Genomic DNA, 13,394 nt, shown 5'->3' with positions numbered 1-13,394 from the left:
GTGACCTGAGACAAAACACTTTGGGAACCCCTGTCTTAGGGGGAATGACGTAATATGAGGTGACCCTAAGGGGGGACGGGCCTCCATTCCGAAACCCCACCATTCCGAAACACCACCATTCCGAAACACCACCATTCCGAAATTTAAATTATTAACTTTCACCCACCTCCACCCACTTTCCCCCTCCTCCACTCACTTCCCCTGTCTTAGGGGGAATGATTGACACATTTACCTAACGTAATATGAGGTGAATGTAAGGTTCTATCCTCCCGTTTCCCCCAGAATTTACTGTAGCATTATCTGTGGGACACTTCCGGAGTACAGCAGACATACAAGCTCACGCCGCGTCACAGATTGCAACCGTTGTGAGCTTGTAGATCAGTCTTGGCTGCGAGTCTACGACACCGGAACTGCCGCACATGCAGCTTCAGCGCAATGCATGATGGGACGTTGTAAACGTGTGGATGAATGTACAATGACCAAATTACGTTCTTCATAGGGGAGGGGGTTTAACCATTGAAAAATTGCAGATATACAAGCTCACATTGCGGCAATGAGTGCCACGCTGTGAACTTGTAATCTGCTATTTTTGAAAAATCGTGAAAAAGTCTTTGAATATTTAGTTTTTGGAAAAACCTATGTTTCTATGTCAGTGGTGCTCAAATATTTCATGTGAAGGACCCCAGAAATTATTTGGCCACGGACCCCCATCTCAAACTATTTAGTTCCAGGGACCGCCCAGAAGTCAAATTTGGGTTACAAATGTTTGCTCAAAAAATACATATATTCAAAGATTTGCACACATTTTCACGACTTTTCAAAAATAGCAGATCTACAAGCTCGCAGCGCGGCACTCGGTGCCGCGCTGTGAGCTTGTATATCTGCTATTTTTCAATAGCTAAAGTATGAAATAATTAAGGCCCTTCCACTTCCCTAGTCAGTCCCACTCTGTCTGCTTGGCTAACACAAGGCAGCAGGGTGATGTTGTCTGGCCACGCAAGGCTGATGCTGGGGTGCCATGGATGAAACAAAGTTATTTGTGATAAATAAAATATGAACAATGAAAGGTTATTGAAGGTTGGGTGAAGCCCAGAACCGCTGGTTGGTGAGAGGTTGTTATTGTCATGTTGTGAAGCCAACACAACTCTTGATGTCAAATAGAAAATAAACTGAAAAACAAAAACAAATCAAAGAATATCTTGAAGTCTTCTGTGATTCTGCTCTGGGTTCAAAGAGAAGCCACTGCTGTCGGAGTCTCTTTGTTATCAGGGCTGTGTGTGTGTGTGTGTGTGTGTGTGTGTGTGTGTGTGTGTGTGTGTGTGTGTGTGTGTGTGTGTGTGTGTGTGTGTGTGTGTGTGTGTGTGTGTGTGTGTGTGTGTGTGTGTGTGTGTGTTACAGAAGCATGTGTTAAACACTGACTACAAAGGACCCCAATGGAAAGCAGCCATAGTGGTGGGTTTAAATCCTCCTAACAGACCTTGTATTAAACTCTACCCAGCAAGCACGCTCAGGACCTGGACCAATCAGTGACGTCTCCATTGGGTCCAGATCAAGTCAAACCATGACTAGTCAGATCTGGCCTAGAATATCACCTGATTTCAACCTACATAAATCCTGTCCACCAAAACGGACATCCTGGATTAATCAGAGAGGGTCCAATCGAGGACAGATAAATATCATAACTAGTCTGATATGTCTCAGAATAATAACCTTACAAGCTCATATTTCAACTAACAATAACAATAATCCTATAGTCCATATGACGTCCTGGTAATGACGTATAGATCATCCCCATATATGGGCTGTGATCTGGCCTTGTTCTGAACGTCACCGGAGGACGTTATCATGACATCATCATGACGTCATTTGGCTGTCCTGTGCTTTTCTGTCTCCAAACTGTTGTTAAAGTAATCAATCAATCAATCAATCAATCAATCAATCACATAATGGGTCAAGCTCACATTTAAATCACTCATGATCATGAATTAACCCATTAAAAGCCTGGTGGAAATAGCTCTATAGTGTGACAGTAATCATAGCTATAGAGTGTTTGTTCAGTAACAGTGTTAAATAGCTCCATATTGTGACAGTAATCATTGCTATAGAGTGTTCAGTAACAGTGTTAAATAGCTCTATATTGTGACAGTAATCATTGCTATAGAGTGTTCAGTAACAGTGTTAAATAGCTCCATATTGTGACAGTAATCATTGCTATAGAGTGTGTGTTCAGTAACAGTGTTAAACAGCTCTATATTGTGACAGTAATCATTGCTATAGAGTGTTCAGTAACAGTGTTAAATAGCTCTATATTGTGACAGTAATCATTGCTATAGAGTGTGTGTTCAGTAACAGTGTTAAACAGCTCTATATTGTGACAGTAATCATTGCTATAGAGTGTTTGTTCAGTAACAGTGTTAAATAGCTCTATGTTGTGACAGTATAGAGTGTTTGTTCAGTAACAGTGTTAAATAGCTCTATATTGTGACAGTAATCATTGCTATAGAGTGTTTGTTCAGTAACAGTGTTAAACAGCTCTATATTGTGACAGTAATCATTGCTATAGAGTGTTTGTTCAGTAACAGTGTTAAATAGCTCTATATTGTGACAGTAATCATTGCTATAGAGTGTTCAGTAACAGTGTTAAATAGCTCTATATTGTGACAGTAATCATTGCTATAGTGTTCAGTAACAGTGTTAAATAGCTCTATATCGTGACAGTAATCATTGCTATAGAGTGTTCAGTAACAGTGTTAAATAGCTCTATATTGTGACAGTAATCATTGCTATAGAGTGTTCAGTAACAGTGTTAAATATCTCCATATTGTGACAGTAATCATTGCTATAGAGTGTGTGTTCAGTAACAGTGTTAAACAGCTCTATATTGTGATAAATACATAACATTTATAGCATTAATGATGTTTATGCTGAAGACAGTACATTTACGTAATGAGAGCTTGTAATGAGAAGCATGGAAGCATGTGTTGCTCCAATCTTGCTTATTGATTGACTGATTGACCAGTCAATCAATCAATCAATCATGACGGATGTCGCAAGATCACACACATGGGCGAGTATCGAATCGGAAACATAATCATGTAGAATTAATTAAAGCAAAACATGAATAAATTAATATGACACCAACATGACACTGCACACCAGACCAATGGAATGTGATTCATGAGTTTTATTTTGGAAAAATAAATAAATCATAAAACATTCGTCTTTGTCCCGTAGAATGAATGATATTTATGTACATAATGATATTATGTTACATTAATGTGGAGAACAGATCTGTTCAGGTTAGGACAGTGGAGAGAAGGAACAATGTGGAGTTTATTCTTAACCCATTCAGGCCTAGAATTATTGAATGCTTTAGCTATTGAAAAATAGCAGAACTGCAAGCTCACAGCGCGGCACCGAGTGCCGCGCTGCGAGCTTGTAGATCTGCTATTTTTGTGAAAATGTGTGCAAATCTTTGAATATAATGTATTTTTTAAAGCGAACGTTTGTAACTCAAATTTTGCTTCTGGGGGTGGTCCCTGGAACTAGATATTTTGAGATGGGGGTACGTGGCCAAATAAATATCATTTTGACATGAAAAGGTTTGAGAACCACTGACATAGTAGTCTCTCAAGAACAGACTAACTGAGCTCCAGTTGAAGTGAAAAGGACCTTTTCTTTGATGATGGCTGGCCAGATTGCTGACATAGAAACACAGGTTTTTCAAAAAACCTTAGGATTCAAAAGACACTTATAAACACTTTTCACGATTTTTAAAAAATAGCAGATCTACAAGCTCGCAGCTTGTATATCTGCTATTTTTCAATAGTTAAAGCATAAAATAATGATACACAATAATGTGTACCCATTCTAAATAAATTGCGTCATTTATTTAAATGTATTATGTTCAATAGAAGAGGTTTCCACCTGTGTGGGTCTCTTTTCTACATTTTTATCCCACAATCTTTGTAATCATATTTTCACCCAGTGCCAGTTGCCTTAGCTGTAATCCTGGGCTCTGCTCTCCCTCTGCCAACCTGGGCAGAGCCCTGAACTGAGCTCATGCTTCCTTCAGTGCATGAGGAGTGAGCAGGCTGCTTCTTATCACCTGTCAGGGGGGGAGTTTCCCCGGTTGGACGTAGCGCATGGAAGGAACACGTTATTCCAACCAGTTCCTTTCCCCTCCATCAGGCGCCCCGGCTGGCCAGTATAGAGACCAGGATTACTGCATGTTTTTTAGTGAGGGTATCTACCCTAGGGGACACAGGGAGAACATGCAAACTCCCTCTCTCCCTCTATTGACAGAGAGAGGTAATTGCAGTCTGAACTACTGTACATTAAGGTTGGGTCTATAATACATTATAAGTATGTGCATTTATAATGAATTATAATGAAGTTATAAAGAATTATAATGAAGTTATAATGCACCACTCTGACTGGGGGTCCATCAGGGGTCTGTGTTTGGCCCCCTTTGTTTTTTCCCCTCTTAAACAAAATCTCTCTGGTGAAAAACAGCTGATCTACAAGCTCTCAAGGGCTACAAGCTCCTATATAGTGTAGGACGGCCATAGCAGCTGAACAGCTGAGAATAACATTTCTAACAGAGAATGATGATGTTTTATGAACATCCCAAACCTCAGACCAATCCAAAGTGTCCTTTTGAGCTTTGACTGAAAATAAGAGAAAAAACAAATACACTCAACTGTTCAACTGAAAAAATGATTGAAATGTGTGTGCAAAACATATTAATAAAATGCAATAAAACATTCACACAAAATAACAGAAAGGAGCAAAATAACAACAAAAGACAGTGATTTCCATGCAGACATTAAGCGAACATCACCTCCTCCTCACAACTAAACTAAACTAAACAGACATTAAGCAAACATCACCTCCTCCTCATAACTAATTAAACTAAACAGACATTAAGCAAACATCACCTCCTCCTCATAACTAATTAAACTAAACAGACATTAAGCAAACATCACCTCCTCCTCATAACTAATTAAACTAAAGAACAAGCAGTAGAATCAATGGTAAACATTATTAATAATTATTAAACATTCACAATGGAAGTGGCTGCTGGTGCATAAGGACATGACCCCTCCCCCCTTTCTGTGGCCCCGCCCCTCTGTGGCCCAGGTGTAAAGGAATGACTCTCATGATGACACAAAACAAACGGGAACATTTTGGCAATGTGTTTGTTTTGTGGATGCTGGTAGTCTGTCTGTCTGTCTGTCTGTCTGTCTGTCTGTCTGTCTGTCTGTTAATGCTGTTGAGCATAGAGTAAGGAAGTCATGACGTGATTCGCTCATCCCCCGGTTCCAATGAAGTAATTTCTCTATGGAGAATAACATTGAGTCATCTTAAAATCCTCTCATAGAAGCATTGTGGTCCAAAAATAAACAAACGTTCTCTGTGATATTGTCAGGGAGGAGGCTCTGTATGGTTTATGATAGTCAGTCACTCATATTTGATACAGTCTGTTTCTGGTGAAAATGTAACTAATTGGGTGACAGTAACATTAGTGTTTTCTCACCATCAGTTGATTCTTCATATCCATATGAGTCAAACTGCTGAGATCATTTGTTTATGTTTGGAACACAGTTCTTATATGACGCCATATGAAAAAGGTCTATGGGAATTCAGAATGGGGGAAGAAAACTGCGAACCAGGTAGGATGTGTAAATTACGTCACACTTCACTACTCTATAGGGTTTCAATGGTAGAGGCGTGGCTGCGTCGGTGTTGTGTGTTTCTCGTTTTAATCTGCCACAGAGCCACCTAAGCTATGGGGGAAAACAATGACCTGGGGACAGGAAACAAAGTACGCTGCCACCTTGTGGAAGAAACCTGGGACTACAGCTATGCACAGAGCCTATCATCTAGTCACAATCATCATCCACTAAGATCTGAAATCAATATAAACAAATAAACAAATAAACAAATAAATGACATCAAAATGACAACATAGACTGGAGCTCCTGGCGGTGTTTGTGGTTGGATGGGGGTGGGGGGGGGGGGGGGTGGGGGGGGGTGTCAGCTGACCAATGTGGCCAATAAGAAACAGCAGTGGTTCTCACAGTAGGGTCCCTGAACCCCTAGGGGTCCCTAAGGAGGTTTTAGGGGGTCCGCAACGAATACAACGAGGAACACTATTTTATATATTATATTATTATATATTTTATGCTTAGGTTTATAGAAAAGAAAAATAAGAAATTGCCATCTATAATTGTTGTAAGCTTTTTTTTTAAACGTTTTCAGAAAGTTTGAATACTTTTTAAAAACACATACTTTCAGATAATAATAGTTACCTACTCCTCCCGCGAGGTAAATTCAGTATTTTCAGCCCAACCCAGCTGATTCTCTGCCCACAAGGAACGCGTAAGAGTCTTGCTCAGGGACACACATCCACATTGCTACCCTGGCCTGGAATGGAACCTGGGACAACCAGGGGCTCTGGTTCCCCAGGCGGGCTCCCTAACCATTCAGCTATGGAATGGAACCTGGGACAACCAGGGGCTCTGGTTCCCCCAGGGCTCCCTAACCATTCAGCTATGGAATGGAACCTGGGACAACCAGGGGCTCTGGTTCCCCCAGGGCTCCCTAACCATTCAGCTATGGAATGGAACCTGGGACAACCAGGGGCTCTGGTTCCCCAGGCGGGCTCCCTAACCATTCGGCTATGGAATGGAACCTGGGACAACCAGGGGCTCTGGTTCCCCAGGCGGGCTCCCTAACCATTCAGCTATGGAATGGAACCTGGGACAACCAGGGGCTCTGGTTCCCCCAGGGCTCCCTAACCATTCAGCTATGGAATGGAACCTGGGACAACCAGGGGCTCTGGTTCCCCAGGCGGGCTCCCTAACCATTCAGCTATGGAATGGAACCTGGGACAACCAGGGGCTCTGGTTCCCCCAGGGCTCCCTAACCATTCAGCTATGGAATGGAACCTGGGACAACCAGGGGCTCTGGTTCCCCAGGCGGGCTCCCTAACCATTCAGCTATGGAATGGAACCTGGGACAACCAGGGGCTCTGGTTCCCCAGGCGGGCTCCCTAACCATTCGGCTATGGAATGGAACCTGGGACAACCAGGGGCTCTGGTTCCCCAGGCGGGCTCCCTAACCATTCAGCTATGGAATGGAACCTGGGACAACCAGGGGCTCTGGTTCCCCCAGGGCTCCCTAACCATTCAGCTATGGAATGGAACCTGGGACAACCAGGGGCTCTGGTTCCCCAGGCGGGCTCCCTAACCATTCAGCTATGGAATGGAACCTGGGACAACCAGGGGCTCTGGTTCCCCCAGGGCTCCCTAACCATTCAGCTATGGAATGGAACCTGGGACAACCAGGGGCTCTGGTTCCCCAGGCGGGCTCCCTAACCATTCAGCTATGGAATGGAACCTGGGACAACCAGGGGCTCTGGTTCCCCAGGCGGGCTCCCTAACCATTCGGCTATGGAATGGAACCTGGGACAACCAGGGGCTCTGGTTCCCCAGGCGGGCTCCCTAACCATTCAGCTATGGAATGGAACCTGGGACAACCAGGGGCTCTGGTTCCCCAGGCGGGCTCCCTAACCATTCAGCTATGGAATGGAACCTGGGACAACCAGGGGCTCTGGTTCCCCAGGCGGCTCCCTAACCATTCGGCTATGGCCGCCCCCAGATTGGGGTTCACGGCCGAACACACGTGGATTTGGGGGTCCTTGACATTACAATGTTTGAGAACCACTGAGGTAGAGGGTAGCTATAGGGTAGCTATAGGAGAGGTATATGGAAAGTATAGGGTAGCTATAGGAGAGGTATATGGGAGGTATAGGGTAGCTCGCCACAAGCGACTCAAGAGTTTGAAAATAGATAAACCCTTTTGAGTTTGTTGAGGCCACAGCGGAGATATGCAGTAGGGAGAGGGGAGGTATAGGGGAGGTATTCTGGTGCCACTAAAACATTGTCCATTCTTCTTTTTTCTTTTCTTTATTATTATTATTACTATTATTTTTTTACAAATATTTATATAAATTACTTCAAGCCTAGTATCAAGCCATCCAGGATCCACCATAAAACCTTTGATCCAGATAATCTATGGATACTATGATTATGATACTATGGATACTATGATATGATATGATATGATATATGATACTATGGATACTATGATTGTATTATATGGGTAACACAATGATTCACTGCCTCAGTCCTTAAGGATATCCCTTTGGATCAATGGTTAAGATGTTGGACTTTCACGTGGGAGACCCGAGTTCAAATCCTGGGCAATACATATGTTATATTTTTGTAAATCTCTATGGGAAAAAAAATAATGAATGATTTCTTTTGTGCCAGCAGAAAACCATGCCCACGGCAATGGGCATAGTATAGGGTAGGGTAGCTATAGAAAATGTATAGAGAGGTATAGGGTATCTATAGAGAGGGTAGCTACAGGGGGAGGAGTGCCAACTAGTGGTGGGCGAGCGACGCCGCCAGCACAGTTACTAGGACGGTGGCGACAGCGCCACCCGGAGGCCTCAGGGCCACGGCGCTCCCGTTGGCATTGAGCAGGGGGAGGAGCCCGCTGGCGTTGACCACGGCCTTGCTGAACACGTTGTTGAACCTGGAGGCGGAGCCGCCGCGGCCGCCGCCTTTGGAGCCGCCGACGCGCACGTCTTTGTTGCTGTTGGCGTAGCGGCCGGCCGGGTCGGCGTCCGACATGGTTTTGAGCGACGGCGTACCTTCACATCCACGCTCGATCTGCCCGCTGCGGAACAACGCGTCGCTCAGCAGGTCCGGCAGACGACCGTTCAGGTCCACCGACGCCAGGCAGCCCTGGAAGCCTTCTCTGGACGCCACCAGCTTGGGGAGGCTGCCGTACATCCCTGGACCCAGGCCCGCGATGAACAGGTCCCCTAGTGGAGAGGAGAAGACATAACACACTGATGAACAGGTCCCCTAGTGGAGAGGAGAAGACATAACACACTGATGAACAGGTCCCCTAGTGGTAGGAAGAGATATAACACAGTGATGAACAGGTCCCCTTGTGGTAGGAAGAGATATAACACAGTGATGAACAGGTCCCCTAGTGGTAGGAAGAGATATAACACAATGATGAACAGCTCCCCCAGTGGTAGGAAGAGATATAACACAATGATGAACAGCTCCCCTAGTGGTGAGGAGAGGACATAACAGCAGTGTTTCCTTTTTTTTCTCCAAAAACGAATGAATCATTCAACTTCAACATCACCGTGTGTCTGTGGCCAAAAATATACATACTTTCATGTGTAATGAGAATTAAAAAATGGTTTAACCCACCACCAATTATTAGGATATTACTACTGAGCATTGCTTACCTTTACCGAGGCAAAACCATGATGTTGGAATTTGGAATCCAAGTGAAACGCCGTTATTATCCCTGCGGTTGCACGTGACCGTTGGCAGCCAATAGCATCCTCTGGTGCTTTTACAATCTATGATGGCAACACCCATGCCAATGACCCAAAATGCGTCATTTGCGCTGCATAGAAACCAATGGCTTCGCTTTGTCCATATCTTTTATACAGTCTATGGGGGCAACGGCAGCCATGGCCTTCATGAAATTCCTGCCCTGGTTGTTCTATAATGGGTATAACTTGTACCTTTGAGGTCCAGGTTCTATAATGGTGTTAATGTGTACCTTTCAGGTCCAGGTTCTATAATGGTGTTAATGTGTACCTTTCAGGTCCAGGTTATAATGGTTATAATGGTGTTAATGAGTACCTTTGAGGTCCAGGTTGTTATGGGTGTAACTTGTACCTTTCAGGTCCAGGTTCTATAAGGGGTGTAACTTGTACCTTTGAGGTCCAGGTTCTTATGGTTCTAATGGTGTTAATGTGTGTTAATGTGTAATGTGTACAGGTTCTATAAGGGGTGTAACTTGTACCTTTGAGGTCCAGGTTCTTGGCTCCGTTGATGCTCTGGCTGGTTGCCGTGGCGTCCACCTTGAGGGTGTGGGTGTTGCTGTTGTCGCGGGTGATCACCACGTTGTGCCACTGGTTGTCGTTCAGAGCGCGATCACTCTTCCCTTTGATGAGGTTAGGCCCGTTCCCAAGGTCAAAGACGTAGTGGATGTACCTGGAAATATATATACATATATATATAAACATATATACAATATACCCTTAGGGCCGTTCCCAAGGTCAAATACATAGTGGATGTACCTGGAAATATAGAACATATATATATAAACATATATACAATATACCCTTAGGGCCGTTCCCAAGGTCAAATACATAGTGGATGTACCTGGAAATATATATACATATATATATAAATATATACAATATGATGAGGTTAGGGCCGTTCCCAAGGTCAAATACATAGTGGATGTACCTGGAAATATAGAACATATATATATAAACATATATACAATATACCCTTAGGGCCGTTCCCAAGGTCAAATACATAGTGGATGTACCTGGAAATATATATACATATATATATAAATATATACAATATGATGAGGTTAGGGCCGTTCCCAAGGTCAAATACATAGTGGATGTACCTGGAAATATAGAACATATATATATAAACATATATACAATATACCCTTAGGGCCGTTCCCAAGGTCAAATACATAGTGGATGTACCTGGAAATATATATATATACACATATATATAAATATATATAATAAATATATAATAAATATATACAATATGATGAGGTTAGGCCCGTTCCCAAGGTCAAAGACATAGTGGATGTACCTGGAAATATATATACTTATAAATATATAAATAAATAAATATATAAATATATAAATATATACAAATATATACAATATGATGAGGTTAGGGCCGTTCCCAAGGTCAAAGACATAGTGGATGTACCTGTAATATATATACATATAAATATATAAATATATACAAATATATATAATAAATATATACACACATAATATAAAATATATACAAAAATTTATACAATATGATGAGGTTAGGGCCGTTCCCAAGGTCAAACACATAGTGGATATACCTGGAAATATATACACACATATATATATATATATATATATATATATATATATATATATATATATATATATACAAAGAAGTAACCCGAAACTCCCCTCCCGGCCTCGAACCCGGGTCTCCCGCGTGAAAGTCCAATATCTTAACCATTAGTCCAAAGGGATATCTTTATGGAACAAGGGAGATAATAGAGTTTTGAGGCTTCAGGCTGGGGTTGCGACTCTCTCCGCCACACATATATACAATTTACCCTTAGGTCAAACACATAGTGGATATACCTAGAGATATACACAAAAATATATAGGCCTACAAATATACATGTAGCAGAGTGATTCACAGCCTCAGCCTGATGGCGTCAAAAGTCTACTAACTCCCTCAGTCCATAAAGATATCCCTTTGGGGTAATGGTTAAGATATCAGACTTGAACGTGGGAGGCTCGGGTTCGAAGCCCAGCTGTTACATAAATATACAAACACAAAGTTAATAATAATCCACACTGCCAAAGACAAGATTCTGGTCCTTTTGGTTTACTGTAGAACTGGGGTGGCCAATTATTATTTTCCATGGGGCCACATGAACAACAGAAAATAACAGTATTGTGGAGGGCCGGGCCAAAAGGCAGTGCTCCCCACAAACACATGCCTTTACCTCCAACTTCAGTAAGAAATACACATTTAGCCACTTATGATATGAAGCCTTGTTGTAAAGAAACAAAGAAGTGTGAGTCCAGTCCAGTGTTAAAGGACAACTTTGTTTTTTTACAACAAGGGTTCATATTTTAGATTGTAATTAGAGAAAAGAAAAGCTTTCTATTGTTTTAGCGATTTTAGTATTTTAATTTCAGTGGTTGGGGGCATGCGTACAATTGGCTATGTCTTTTTAGACACAATAAGCCGGCAATTTCTTTGTTGCTATTTACACCAGCCCCCATAGGTCACATCTGCCCATGAAAGATTGCGTCTAAAAACACATATTTAGCCAATTGGTTAAAATCACTAAAACGATAGAAAGATGGAAATGAAAACATTTTAACTCTCATCTTTTCTTTTCTCTAATCTCTAATCTAAAATATGAACCCTTGTTGTAAAAAAACAGAGTTGTCCTTTAAGTGTGTAGTGTGGTTGCTTAATCCTGGTAATTGACATTATCGAAACGAAGCTGATAAAAGCACCAAACTTTTTTTGAAGCTTCTTTAGGACCTAACGATGGATTTTAGCCTTGGGTACCAAACTTTATTTTGAAAATTACCCATAGAAATATCCATATCAAGTTGGGCTCCCGTTGACTTTCTATACAGGGCCATTTCTAGCCCAAGGAAAGTTTTTTGTGCAAAACAAATGCTTGCAATGGATTCAGCATCATGACAAACCTCTAGTTAGACCCCTCACATCCTACTTAAAGCAGATTTCTTTTCTGGGTATTTTCCTCCTGTATAGAAAGTCGATGGGAGCCCAACTTGATATGGATAATTCTATAGGTAATTTTCAAAATAAAGATAATTTTGTTAAGCTAACCCACTATGAGTCCAGCTCACCCTTTGACCAGCTCCACGGCGATGAAGTCGTTTCCGTCTCCAGAGTTGAAGAGGATGAAGCCGTCAGGTGAGGTGGTCTTGAACTGGAAGAAGAGGTGCATGGAGGTGTAGGCCTGCAGCGTGGCCAGGGACAGGTAGCTGCTCTTGGACTTGAAGGTCACGGGGTCGGCGATGATGGAACGCATCCCAAAGCGAGCGTTCAGCTCGCAGTAGTCGATGTCTCCGTTCTTACACAGGTCGATGTACAGCATGCCGTTGAACCTGAGCAGAGAGAGGAAACATAAAACACACTGATTCTTACACATTTTGGAAACTTAAATTGTGACATTCTGCATAAGTTCTAAACACCACTGCCTTAACACTCGGGTGACTGAAAAAAAAATCACTTCCACTCTGACTGCATTTATCAGTCAAATTGACAGGTAAATTCTCTTCCTTTTGGCCCAGGAGAACAACACCTCCTCCCCTGCTGCTAGCGGGGGTTCTATTGTCTTCCAAATGTGAATTAGCATTTCAATTGACCTCTCAAATGGGGAGCGCAAAAGGTGTGAAATTCTCTCCTTGCTTCTGGGAGGGGGAGGAATGGGTGAGACCTATTGGACATATAGCTGCATACCTGTCCATATATGGACATATAGCTGCGTACCTGTCCATATATGGACATATCTTCTCGTACCTGAGGCTCTGCAGGTGTCCATATATGGACATATCGTACCTGAGGCTCTGCAGGTGTCCGATGAAGCTGGACGGGATGCTGGAGACGAAGCGTCGCTCCGTCATGATGCCCGTCTCGATGTTGTGGAACTCCAGGCGCGTGTGGTCGCCCGCCATTTGCCCTGGGGAGGAGGAGGGGGAGGGGCAGGGG

General features: G+C 42.8%; 1 protein-coding gene across 1 annotated transcript in view; it reads right to left on the bottom strand.

Annotated features, from left to right (window-relative positions):
- The window catches only part of nrxn3a (neurexin 3a), a gene marked incomplete at both ends in the record, with an annotated part of 301,509 nt that overhangs the window by 111,715 nt on the left and 176,400 nt on the right, over positions 1-13,394 (bottom strand). The window contains 4 exon segments of the mRNA XM_080750273.1: positions 8,726-8,899; positions 9,910-10,100; positions 12,530-12,790; positions 13,245-13,365. Of these exon segments, the coding sequence (XP_080606399.1) occupies positions 8,726-8,899; positions 9,910-10,100; positions 12,530-12,790; positions 13,245-13,365 (747 nt within the window).

Source organism: Nannobrachium achirus (assembly GCF_963921795.1).
Source record: "Nannobrachium achirus genome assembly, chromosome: 20".
NCBI lineage: Eukaryota > Metazoa > Chordata > Actinopteri > Myctophiformes > Myctophidae > Nannobrachium > Nannobrachium achirus.
The sequence above is the reverse complement of the archived record's forward strand: the minus strand, read 5'-3'. Positions and strand labels throughout refer to the sequence as shown.